The 13,274-nt window shown below is 46.2% G+C and overlaps 1 protein-coding gene across 11 annotated transcripts in view; it reads right to left on the minus strand.

Moving 5' to 3' along the window:
* Positions 1-4,946: 4,946 nt before the first annotated feature.
* eps8a (EGFR pathway substrate 8a, signaling adaptor) overlaps positions 4,947-13,274 on the minus strand; it is a 40,775-nt gene continuing 32,447 nt past the window's right edge. For 7 of the 11 annotated variants that reach the window (XM_030353143.1, XM_030353146.1, XM_030353144.1 and 4 more), the window contains 6 exons: positions 12,896-12,931; positions 12,215-12,238; positions 11,458-11,734; positions 9,876-10,059; positions 9,266-9,398; positions 4,947-7,304 (listed from right to left, as the gene is read on the minus strand). In XM_030353143.1, the coding sequence (XP_030209003.1) occupies positions 7,194-7,304; positions 9,266-9,398; positions 9,876-10,059; positions 11,458-11,734; positions 12,215-12,238; positions 12,896-12,931 (765 nt within the window). In that variant the 3' untranslated portion in view covers positions 4,947-7,193. Of the gene's footprint in view, positions 7,305-8,752; positions 8,809-9,265; positions 9,399-9,875; positions 10,060-11,457; positions 11,735-12,214; positions 12,239-12,895; positions 12,932-13,274 lie in introns of all 11 variants that reach the window. The other 4 variants (XM_030353142.1, XM_030353138.1, XM_030353141.1 and 1 more) reach the window with 3 other exon arrangements.

A 13,274-nucleotide genomic window follows, 5' to 3' on the forward strand; every position in this document is an offset into this window, starting at 1 on the left:
AGAATTTTAATTCAGAAATCGAATAGGCTAATTAACTCTGAATTGTGAGATAAAATTCAGCATTCTGATAATAAAGTCAGAATACTTGGATAAAATCCGAATTCTGATAATTAAATCCAGCATTAAAGGTTCATTTAAGAAGGTTCTCCCCAGTCATTTGTCGCCTGGTCGCAGTGTCGAGTTTTTTTTTTTAAAGTAGTTCACTAGTCATAGCGTGCAAATAAATTGCAGTGTCAGAATTCTGAGAATTTTGTCAGCATTCAGATTTCTCAGAATTCTCTTATGCTGCAAATTAAAGCGCTACTACTAGCAAACTAGTTTCAGCGTGACTGGAGAGAACTTCCTTAAATTAACCTTTAATGCTAGATTTGCATCAACGCTATTGTGTGAATTAGTATGGTTCTCTTTCATGGAAGCCGGAAGTGGGAGATTCCTTATTTTTTTTACCATTATTGTTTTATTAACAAATTTCTCCTACAGGGGATTGATAAAGTTCTATCTAGACTATTGAACAGAAAGAAACACTTGGTCATACTTTACACACTTTACCACTGAAACATTCAGAAGAGTCACGTGGACGAATCCGTAAATAACTGATTTTTTTCATTGGTTGTTGCGTTAAATCTTACCCAGATACAGTAGGGGTATTTTCTGATTGGCTTTTATGTAGCCCCTTTCGTTTTTTGATTGGCTGGTAAGAGGCAGGCTCGACTGAAGACTCCAGAGGCAGCAGGAGATGCACTTGATGAATCCTGCCGATTCCATAGCGAGAGTGGCGCTTCTGCAGATGAATTTAATAATGATCAATGGAATTTTACTGGGGCACTGGAGACTTTTACTGGGGCACGTGCCCCAGTAAAAAGGGGCTGACGACGCCTCTGGTATCGTTTATTACATTTATTTATTACAGCATTACATGAGTCAGCTTATTCGTCTTCTGAGTACAATAAAAACAATAAAAGAGTTCAGAAGTTAGAGTTAAAATTCCATTAGAAGTAAATAAGTCCGTCTGAAGTATTAACATGCAGTTGCAGTTTTTAGCCTGTACGTGGTAGTAGCCTATAAGACGAGGTATAATTCACTTCATCAGTTGGAATGAGACAGATAGAAAAAACTATATATATATATATATATATGTATATATAATATAGGGAGGTGAGGAGATAGATACTACTACAACTGATACTATTGGTAACCAACTGGTAGGTATTGGTACCCAACAGACCAAGCCCTTTAGGAAGACTTCCATCCTGCTCCTGTCACATTACATAAATAGTTGGTGTATAGCCTATATAAATGCAGAAAATATTGCAGCCAAAATTGCCCCCAAAATATTCACAACATTTACCATTTAACCATCCCTTTTCACATTAAACTGGCCTCTACTCTTGATACATTTGTAACTCACCTACAAACTCACTCATAGCCTTTAATTTAGTGAAACGTTTTGGTCACCTTTTTCCTATTTCTTTTTCACAGTGTCTACACGTCAGGTCATGGTGAGGAATATATTAATCATATATTTATATTAGTTAGTTAGTATGTTATTACTATATTGTTATTAAGTGAACATCAGTCCATGTGTTACAAACAAACAGCAGAAATCAAATGCCGGGAGGAGGGAGAAGCCTGTCTGGGCAGGCTCTATACACTGCGGTCCCGGTCCAACCAGCACCTGCCGACAATCTCCTGATTAGGAGTGAGAGAAACTGATTCGCGAAAGAAGAGCTCTGGTCTCGACTGATGTTGTCTGTGTGTTTGCCCTAGCATATGATTGGGTGAAAACGGCTCAAATCTATTGGCTGAGAAAATTGAGGGGAGGAGCGCATTAGCATATTAACAGCACGCGTGCTGTTAATATGCTAATATGCGTTCTGAGCGCGCGCGCAGAAATGCCGGAACGCGTTCTTGGCGCGCGCGCTGAAATGCCAGAACGCGTTCTGGGCGCGCGCGCTGAAACGCTGGGCGCGCGCGCTGAAACGCCGGAACGCGTTCTGGAAACCAAAACGCGTTCTGGGCACGCGTGCTGGCGTTTCAGAACGCGTTTAATTGAAGTCGAATTGTGGCACACTTGGCTTGCCATAGAAACGCTGGGCGCGCGCGCTGAAACGCCGGAACGCGTTCTGGGCACGCGTGCTGGCGTTTCAGAACGCGTTTAATTGAAGTCGAATTGTGGCACACTCGGCTTGCCATAAACATGGACATAATACACGCGTGTATTATGTCGTCATACGTCAACGCCGGTAAAATTGTCAAATTATATAGTGAGTATTTAAAAGGTCTACCGTTAAAATTGACTGAAAACACAAGCATTTTAATGTACATCCCGATTATATATTAAATATATATTAAATATATTATATACAAATGTATATATATACACACCATTTTCGCGCCACATCTTACGTCTCTTTGTTGTGTTAGTGTTGAGTGTCAGAGCGAAAGTTAAGCTAGTATGAACTCCCTTATAATGATTGACGGCTCTGATGTATCGGATATTGATAAAACACAAAAAAATAAATGGAGATGGGCATGGCTGACGGAAACGGGGAACGATGGCAAGCCTTTTTTAGAGAGTAAAATATGAGACAAGCTTTGCAAAAAAAAAAATCTTAGAGTCCATTTGAAAAGACAACAAAAAAATTGCAATAGATGCAAAAGAACAGCTGTTTAAAATCCTCCTCCTGTAAAACAGTATTGGTCGAGCATTTAAACGTGATGGCTGCATTTGGTGCTGACGTCTTATACATTTGTATTTCTTAAGCAGGTGTCAAGTAACCTAACCTGGAACATGTTTCACACACTGCACGTGACTTGGGTGTAGCGCGAATAAAATTTCAGTCAGAAGATTTTTTTTCACTTTAATCCCTGTGTATAGAACTGATTGTTGTGCATTGTTGTGGATATGTAGGCTGGTTAGTTGTGGTTGTTTGTGGTCTTAGTGAAACAGCTTTGCCTTGGAGTTGGAGAAGTTGGAGTGATTGTGTGAATGTGCGAGAGAGAGCGCACCTGCCGTGGCGATGTTGGGCTTGTTGTTGGCTTATATGTGATCAATGATGTATCTGTCTGATCGTATTAGCTGTAGATGGATGGTTAAATAATGTCACAAGAACGGTCATACTGCAGGCTCTTATTTGCAAATGCACTGATTGTGTGCCTGTCTCCGATATGCTATATACCTGGCATTTATTCAGTTCATGTTCTTCTGAGTGCGCAAGAACTGTGCCAATTATTGTCGTGTTTGCATTGTAATGCACAACTTTGCCCCTCCCTGTTATAAAATAACGTGCATCCCAACAACTTTAGCCAATGCAGGCTCCTATTGCTATACCAGTGTGTTTAACGTGTGTGTGTGTGTGTGTGTCTGTGTGTGTGTTGTCATGTAGGCTATAGATATAGATTTATTGTCTTGGCTTGCTTGCATCCATGAAATATTGTAATGTTATGGCCTAGCTGGCTACTGCATATCGAGAACAATCTGGGGATGAGGGCATCCCCGAATATTGACGGGTATTTCGAACACTGCCATCTCAATATATAGCCTAACATATACAAATATATCAGTGTACTAGACACAAATGTATTTTCCACTAGCTAATGGTGGTCATTACATTGTAGTGAAACTAGTAAAGACAACACAGCTTTATGTTACGGCGAAACATGGAGGCACTGCAGCTCTAGTCTCGACAATGCGTTACTTTAGTCTGGTATTTCTCTTCACTGATTGGTTAGACAGCCTTCAAACTTAGTGGTCAAGCTAAGAAGAGGGAGGGCTCGTTCTGCATACCTAATAGCCGGAGTGAATAACTAATAGCCGGAGTTAATAACTAATAGCCGGAGTGAATGACTAATAGCCGCGGCTATTAGTCATTCAAAACCGTACGGAATTCTTGCCAAACCGCACAGGTTTTGCACTTTTACCGCGCCATTCTAGGGCCGGATTGTGGCCTTCTTGTCTTTCCATAGGTTTCCTCCTACTGCATAAAGCAAAGTGTCTCTCCCACGGAGGTTGGTCCTTACAGATACCCGTAGTTCTGACTTTAAAGTCAGAATTCTGACTTTTTTCTCAGAATTCTGAGATTAATGTCAGAATTCTGACTTTTTTCTCAGAATTCTGAGATTAATGTCAGAATTCTGACTTTAATCTCAGAATTCTGAGAAAAAAAGTCAGAATTCTGACATTAATCTCAGAATTCGGACTTTTTTTCTCGGAATTCTGAGATTAATGTCAGAATTCTGACTTTATTCTCAGAATTCTGAGATTAAAGTCAGAATTCTGACTTTTTTCTCAGAATTCTGAGAATAAAGTCAGAACTTAATTTTTTTTTACATGTGTGGCCCTAATCCTCTTCCGTAAGCCCCTAATGACAAGTCGCCACTGGTCTTTCTGACCTGGGACATTTAGAATTGTCGGTCCTCCTAATTTTTTTCCGGTCATTGACCAGTATTAACCGAAAACGGAAACTCTGCTATAAACCGCCCTAACTTTCACCGTCAACACCGAACCCCTTCTTCTTTGCACGGCTGTCAACATCCGAAACATACGCTAGTTAGATTTTCTCAAACAGCAGTTTCAAGTACAGGTAGCATAGAACTAACGTTAGCCAAGTGGGGGCTCCATGATTGCTAAATCTAATGAGAGAGGTAAAATTGCAATTAAGGAAGGAAAGCATAGTATGCCTTGCGACTGTGCTTCGCAGCATGCCTTGCGAAACCCAGTATGCCTTTCGAAACTCCTCGTGATTGGTCGATGAAACGCTACCAGGAACGCCTAAAGGGCGTTCCTGTGTCATGACAGAAACGCCCAAGCCTGCAGCTGGACCCTTCTCGTAGGTTCACGATACAACCCCCCCCCCCCCCCCCCCCCCCCCTGAAGATAGTCTTGCCCGGGGCGTAACTGGGCGTAGAACCGCCACTGCTTGTAGGGTCAAGGAACGTGAACTGGATCCAGGTTTTTTCTGTTGCATTTATTGCAGAAATTGCAGATTTTTATGAAAAAAGGCACCATGAAAACTATACACATACAATTGCGATTTTACAGTGCACTACCTTATTTATTCATTTCAATAAATAATTTCTTTGATTGACACCGAGAAGATACCATTTGAGTATCAAAGGACAATGATCTATAAAGTAACTCCTACAAAACGTTACACCTTTATAGCAGCTATAGCGATTGGCCATACATTCGGGAGACCACTATTCATGAGCTTCATACAACAGTCCGTCATGGGAGTGTAGACTTTCTACTAATTCATCCTCCCATCGTCTTACTACAGACGATGGGAGTAAGACGATCCCTTAACACTTCTGACTTGACCAGGACAGAACGGCTGTAAGAGAGCCTACAAGCGAGTGGGCAACATTCAGCATTTCAAATTACATTTGTTGGTCAGTCTCTTTGTTTAAGCCTCCACTTTCCACACTAGGTCCTTTCATGCAAGTGTTTAAAGTGGAATAGCGACATCCTTTCTCTCGGCTGGGCAGTCTTTGCTCGTGTAAAAAAAAAGCTGTGAATGTACAAAGACAATCAGGGTTTTACGTTGCTGTATTCCGTGTACGTTTGGAACGAAACAACCCGTGAAACGTGTACAGTCACAAGGACTACAGTCGCAACGAGATGCGATAACAGCTGTGGGACAATGACATTTTGAAATAAAAAAAGAAAGTGTAGAAAGTCGAACACAATCTCCACTGTGTGTAATCCCCTACACATCGTGTTGGGTCAGCGCATTTGTTTTGATGCCGAGAATGTACCTGATATTCGCGATAGTCCCATGTTACTTGGATACTTTCGCTGTTAAATGAATGTAAAATGAACAATGTGCAGTTTGCTGCAAACTGCTGATTTTAGCAAAACATCCGTGGGAAGATAAAAATAAGAAAACGTAAGCCCTGTGAGTGTGTCTGTGTGTATATTTGTGTGCTTGAACAGAAGGCTTGGAATCGAGTTTACGCTAAAAGCATCTTCCCTAAATGCAGCAGCATATATAATACATACAGATCATTTTTTTAGATACAGCTCAGAAGTACATACATGGCAATCTAATCAGTTCAACCTTGTGTTGTATGAGACCATCCATTACATTCCAAACTGACACCTTTTTAATAGTCAATATTGAGTTAAGACAAATAATCTAAACGATACTTATTGTTACTACATTCATGGAAAGTTATAATCATAACTAACTACTTAGCATTTGCATCACTTTTATTTAGATTCACTTATTCTTATCGACATAAATTATGGAAGAATTATATAAATTATCAAATATGAAAATATATACAAATATATTTACCAATCAACCATCAGTGTCTACTTTTTCATTCTTACAATTGTTTTTATATATATATATATATATATATATATATATATAAACTGTGGAACTAAACAGAGGAATCGCCATCAGGTGAAACTGTCACTCAGCAAATATCATCACCTGACAGCACTGTGAGCCAATCCGAAACATGAATTGCAAAACCTGTGTTAGGCGCCGCCCCCTGGGTTTGATGACAACACTGAGGAGGGTTTAACTAGAGTTCAACAGACTACTTTTGTCCCATGGCCTCGTTGCAGTCTCTGCAGAACACAAACGTTGTTCCGGAACCCCTTCGATAACGAGAGAGAACCTCAGAGGAACCCAAAGTACCGTCCGACTCCAAAGGTTTCCTTACGCCACGTTCAGGCGCTTCCGAACCCTCCCTCCCTCCTGCTGTGTGTGTGTGTGTGTGTGTGTGTGTGTGTGTGTGTGTGTGTGTGTGTGTGTGTGTGTGTGTGTGTGTGTGTGTGTGTGTGTGTGTGTGTGTGTGTGTGTGTGTGTGTGTGTGTGTGTGTGTGTGTGTGTGTGTGTGTGTGTGTGCTCGCTGTCCACGAGGGACGCAGTTCGTATTCAGAGTTCGGAAACGTCGGCCGTTGGGCGACGGGTTCGGCCTCATGGCGGAGAGCCCAGAAGTTCGTGCCGGCGACGAATTATCGCCACAAACTCCTCGCGGTCGGCGGCGGCCTGGGAACGACAAGACGGTGAGCGGACGGTTGGCATGGCGATCGCTTTCTCCCGCTAACCCCGCCCCACCCTTCCCGCACGTCCGTTCTGTTTCAGGAGGATTAGCCGTTTATTTTTTTTAAATAAATATTCTCTGTCGTCATGGTGACGACCCCCCCCCCCCCCCCCCCCCCCCCCCCAGGTGGGCTCTCAGTGGGCGGTGCCCTCGTCAAATGACTCCACCCCCGAGTCACTGGTGTTGGCCGCCAGCTTCTCCTGCCTCCTCCTCATGATCTCCTGAAGCTCAGAGCCTGAGCTCCTCTGGAGAGAGAGAGAGACAGGGAGAGAGAGAGAGAGACAGGGAGACAGAGAGACAGAGAGACAGAGAGAGAGAGAGAGAGAGAGAGAGAGAGAGAGAGAGAGAGAGAGAGAGACAGAGACAGGGAGAGACAGAGAGAGAGACAGAGAGAGAGACAGAGAGAGAGACAGAGAGAGAGACAGAGAGACAGAGAGACAGAGAGACAGAGAGAGACAGAGACAGAGACAGAGACAGAGAGAGAGAGAGACAGAGAGACAGAGACAGAGACAGAGACAGACAGAGAGAGACACAGAGACAGAGACAGAGACAGAGAGGGTCAGGGAGAGGGAACAATAACAGAAAGTTAGTCAAACGAGAATTCAATCTAAAAATAAAGAGAGGGCAGAGATGGAGGGCAGAGCATGAGACCGAGAGAGGGAGAGGACTCAGATCAGAGGGAGAGCAGGTGTGTGTAAAGCTGGGGAAATCTCAGAGGAGCGTCTCGGGGACTGAACAGTCTCACAGAGGCTGAGCCAGCTCACAGAGGCTGAACAGGCCTCAGAGGCTGAGCCAGCTCAGAGGCTGAGCCAGCTCACAGAGGCTGAACAGGCCTCCAGCAGCCTCCACATGAGATAATCCCTTTGGTCTTTCAGGACTGCTGACGCAGGGTCAAGCCACGTAGCAAAGCGCCTTCGCCCTCCTAGCCATCCGCACCATATGGGTCGTGGTGTAGCAGGTAAGTGTGGTAAGTCTGCTCAGTGAATGTGGCTTGACTTGTTGTTGTAGTTTTGTTACCCATATTGGAACTACAATTTAAATCAGTAGTCCATATGAGATGCGTCGTGTGAACATGTATAAATAAATACAGAAAAAAACACATGATTCGTCCCTGCTTTTTTTTCCTGATGGGACAATCCCGCCATGCCTGTTTGGATGGATGTTTCTACGGTGACAGCGGTTTGGTAAATGAGAGACAGGTACAACGTAGCTCAGACAGACAGACGAACGAGGTGGAGTTGCTTTTCCCTCCGTCTCCAAGCTCAGCTTAGCCAGGCAGAGCATCTAGTATATTCTACGTCTACAGGGTGGGGTTCTGTACTGGGGTAGGGACTGGGATAGATGAGTATGAGGCGAACTGTTGCATTCTGGGAACAGGTGTTCTGAGGACGGGGGGAGGGGGTGGGGCTGTGTACAGGGGCTAACGTACATGCTAATGCTAATGTACTGCTGATATACTTAAGATGGGGTTTCGGGGCTGTCAACCAGTTAGCCAGACTAGGAAACCATTTTGAAAGATACTTTGCAGTGAGCGTGGCAGTCTCTTATTGTAGACTAGATTCGGGCCACGTTAGCCTCAAAAGGGCTAGCGAAGAAAAAAAAAGTATCTCTTCAAAAAGTTCTCCGGCTAACTGGCTAACTGGTTTGCTAGCCCGTAGCTCATCCAAACTTTCATACACGCTTCTTTCAATACCTTTAATGAATTTGTGGTTAGAGATTCGGAAGATCGAGGAAGGGTCAGAAGAAAACCTGCAGTGGGAGATAGACACCACACACCAGACCTTGCCAGAGTTGGGGGTTGGCACGGCAACACGACACCGCAGTCGCCCCACCGGCCGTTACGCCAATCAACAACTACCGCCGTTTGCAGCGTTCGTAAAGAGCATGCAACAGCTTTACACTAAGGTACCCGGGGAGAAAATATCAGTCGGGGAAATAGCAGATGAAATAAAAAAAAGGTAGAAATGAAAGTAATCTGTCTGAAGAAGAAAATCTGTCGTAAAACAAAACGAACAAGTTAAAAGTGAATATATATCACAATCCATGGTCCGACGATTACAGCACAAGTAACACAACAACGAATCAACGACAACAATCACAGTACGTCTATGATGACCCCGTTGGTCATCGGGTCCGTTCAGGGACCCGGACCCCTGCCCCCCCCCCCCCCCCCCCCCCCCCCCCCCGGTGCCGTTTAGGGACCCACCTCGAGGGCGGCCTTCTGCACCGTCACCTGGCTGAAGACGCGGCCCCCGTCGTCCGGACACACCGTCTTCAGCTCCTCCTTGTTCAGGGAGAAGAGCTGCGCCCCGGTCAGCACGCCCAGGCTGTTGATGGTCCTGAAAGGGGGAGGAGCCAGAGATCACTTTCACTTTCACTTTCGTTATTGTCGTGTGGAGGTTGACAACAGTGTGGATGGTCACAATAAGAAACCCAGGTCTAACCCTGACCCTAACACTATAATTAAATAGAACGAAGATAAATATAAAACGATGGGGATTAATAGCATTACAACATCTCATGATGCACTAGAAAAACTAATTAAAATAAAATGAATAAAATAAGCAGCGTTTTAGCAAGAGAAGAAGAATCAAGGATTGGTGATGGAAACGTCCTCCCTAGCCTCCACTCTACTCCCTCCCTAGCCTCCTAGCCTCCTCCATAGCCTCCTCACTAGCTCCCTAGCCTCCTCTCTACCTCCCTAGCCTCCTCTCTTCCTCTCCTAGCCTCCTCTCCTAGCCTCCTCTCTTCCTCTCCTAGCCTCCTCTCCTAGCCTCCTCTCTCCTAGCCTCCTCTCTCCTAGCAGCTGAACTTACACGGTGCTGAACCCCTTGAGCTCCAGCCAGGCCCGGACCTCGTCGGGCGCCGAGTCGTACGTGATGTTGACGGCGTTCCCGGTGGCGCCGCGGGCCGGCGGCGGGAACTTCTTCTGGGTGCTGCGGCCGAGCGTCAGCCGGTGCATCAGCTCGTCCTGCACCTCCTCCATGTTGGATTTCCTGCCTGCGGGGTCGAGGCGCGTGATTGGCCGTTTGTTAGGGGTCAGGGCGCGTGATTGGCCGTTTGTTAGGATCAATGCAAAGGAAACGTTGTGTTTGAGGTTTTCATTCGTTTAGTCGGATGGTAAAGATGCTCCCGTTGGGTAGACGGTGGTAGTGTCTGATTGGTTCAGTGTCTGATTGGTTCAGTGTCTGATTGGTTCAGTGTCTGATTGGTTCTTGTTGGTTCAGTGTCTGATTGGTTCTTGTTGGTTCAGTGTCTGATTGGTTCTTGTTGGTTCAGTGTCTGATTGGTTCTTGTTGGTTCAGTGTCTGATTGGTTCAGTGTCTGATTGGTTCAGTGTCTGATTGGTTCTTGTTGGTTCAGTGTCTGATTGGTTCAGTGTCTGATTGGTTCAGTGTCTGATTTGTTCAGTGTCTGATTGGTTCTAACCAATAGGAGCATCTTGTCATTCTTACATTCATCACATTCACAACAGCCAACCACAGGCAGCCACCAAATGTGAGGCTGACATCCAATAAATCTAGATAAACTCTATAAACAAATTTGTTAGGATCAACGCAAAGGAAACGTTGTGTTTGAGGTTTTCATTCGTTTAGTCGGATGGTAAAGATGCTCCCGTTGGGTAGACAGTGGTAGTGTCTTGGTTCTTGTTGGTTCAGTGTCTGATTAGTTCAGTGTCTGATTGGTTCAGTGTCTGATTGGTTCAGTGTCTGATTGGTTCAGTGTCTGATTGGTTCAGTGTCTGATTGGTTCAGTGTCTGATTGGTTCTTGTTGGTTCAGTGTCTGATTGGTTCAGTGTCTGATTGGTTCTGATTGGTTCAGTGTCTGATTTGTTTAGTGTCTGATTGGTTCATTTTCTGATTGGTTCAGTGTCTGATTGGTTCAGTGTCTGATTGGTTCTTGTTGGTTCAGTGTCTGATTGGTTCAGTGTCTGATTGGTTCTTGTTGGTTCAGTGTCTGATTGGTTCAGTGTCTGATTGGTTCTTGTTGGTTCAGTGTCTGATTGGTTCTTGTTGGTTCAGTGTCTGATTGGTTCAGTGTCTGATTGGTTCAGTGTCTGATTGGTTCAGTGTCTGATTGGTTCTTGTTGGTTCAGTGTCTGATTGGTTCAGTGTCTGATTGGTTCAGTGTCTGATTGGTTCTAACCAATAGGAGCATCTTGTCATTCTTACATTCATCACATTCACAACAGCCAACCACAGGCAGCCACCAAATGTGAGGCTGACATCCAATAAATCTAGATAAACTCTATAAACAAATCTATATTATCTATAAATAAATCGATTTATGAAACACATCAAACGATCCCAGAAGGACACGGTAGGACAATGGTGGGCTAGGTTAGGGTAGGGCGGTGAACTAACACCTCTCTGGCGACCCAGCGGGGGGGGACTCACGGCTGGCCGGCGGGTGGCGCTGGCGTTCCCTCATGGCGACGCTCCCGGTGTCGCTGTCCTGCTGGCCCACCTCACGCACGCCGCCGCCGCCGCCGTTGGTGGCGGTGGTCGAGGCGGAAGTCTCCGGCCTGGGGGGCTCAGTCGGCGGGGGCAGGGGGGGCGTGGGCAGCCGGTAGGGGGCCGGGGCCGATGCTGGGGGAGGGGGAGCGGGGGCCGGCGGCATGGGCATCGCCCCGCCCGGTTTGGCCGGGCCGAGGTCTCCCTTGGTGGTCTGCTTCTGCGGAGGCAAGGGGGGGGGGGGGGGGGGGGGGGGGGGTCACATGGTTCACATGAGGGGTGGAGTGGTTAGGGGGGGTTCGAATCAAAAGGTACTCCTGGGATTTGTTCCCAGTTCAACTCCGCCCCAGCTGCCTCTAAGCTGCAGGATTCCAGCCCTGATGCCACTGTCAGGCCCCTGGTGTAAAGGCCGCTAAAGGCCCTGCAGTCGAGTGAATAGTACGCAAGTTCCCCTTCGGAACGACCTCCCTTTAGAGGACAACCCAGATTAACCTCAGTCACAGCGCCTCCTCTGGTGAAAGGCGTGCTACTGCAGCTGCTTTCTGAAGGGCCAAAACAACGTCTCTGAAGTGGCTCAATCTGCAGACCATCACTGGGCCGTCATCCCACACCCGGTGCGCTCGCTACCCTCTTAAACCCCCCCCCCCCCCCCCTCCTGAGATCTGAGCGGTGTTGGGAAGAGGAGGCGTGGCTTGTTTACCTCGTTCAGCTCGCCCAGTAATTGCTGGCGTCCGGGGGGGGGGGGGGGGGGGGGGGGGGGGGGTGGCGAGAAGGGAGAAGATTACAAACATGGCAACAATCGAGGGTTGGGTTCAGTTCACTTTGGTCACCGAGGCACGGCGGACTATGAAGGAAACTAAACAGCGTCGGTGTGTCTACGTCCAGCCTAACACCACCGTCCATCATCCATCAAACGCCGTTATTGGTAATGGGTCTTAAAGCCCCCATATTATCCCCCCGGGTGTGAGTGGGATTAGCCGCTACAAGACATTTTGAAAATCTGCCTCTTCTGACATCACAAGTGGGCGTGTCCACCTAGATGTGCGCTGGATAGATCAATCTACCAGCCTACCCAGTGGACTGTAGCAAACCTTGCTCATCTATCCGTCACGCCCACTTGCGAGTCAGAAGAGGCAAAATTTCCAAATGGCTTGTAACGGCTAATCCCACTCACACCTGGTGGTATAATATGGGACCTTTAACAAGGGGATGCTAACAGCAAACTGAGCCTAAAAGGGTCTAATCCTACGAAGAGTAGGTGGAGGAGCAGCACAGCAAACCACACAGAAGAGGAGGCTCAGCGTGGGGAGTCATCTGGAGAGGAGAAGCCACACTAGAGGGAGGAGCGGTTCACACAGAGGTGCGGTGCAACTCGCCCTACCTTAAACAACTCAAACTCCTTCTTTGGCATCATAAGCTTCAATGTCACGCAGAGGAAGATGAACACAGGGCAGAGGAATCATGAAACGTCGGAACACCATGAATGTTGGAATGATGAGTCATGTAGGGCTGGCTGGGTAAATGGAGGCGTTAGAGAGGGTGTGTGCACTCAAATGAAAAGGTTATGGATTACAATAAGATATTGGGATGCTGAAAAGTGGATGATTTTTTTTATTTGTTCCTTTTATGTTTTCAATCCAAAACTCTACCTGTATAGTATGGGGGCGGGGCATCACTCTACCTGTATAGTGTGGCTGTAGATGGGGGCGGAGCTTCACTGTACCTGTATAGTATGGCTGTAGATGGGGCGGGGCTTCACT

Source organism: Gadus morhua, chromosome 4 (assembly GCF_902167405.1).
Source record: "Gadus morhua chromosome 4, gadMor3.0, whole genome shotgun sequence".
Lineage (NCBI taxonomy): Eukaryota > Metazoa > Chordata > Actinopteri > Gadiformes > Gadidae > Gadus > Gadus morhua.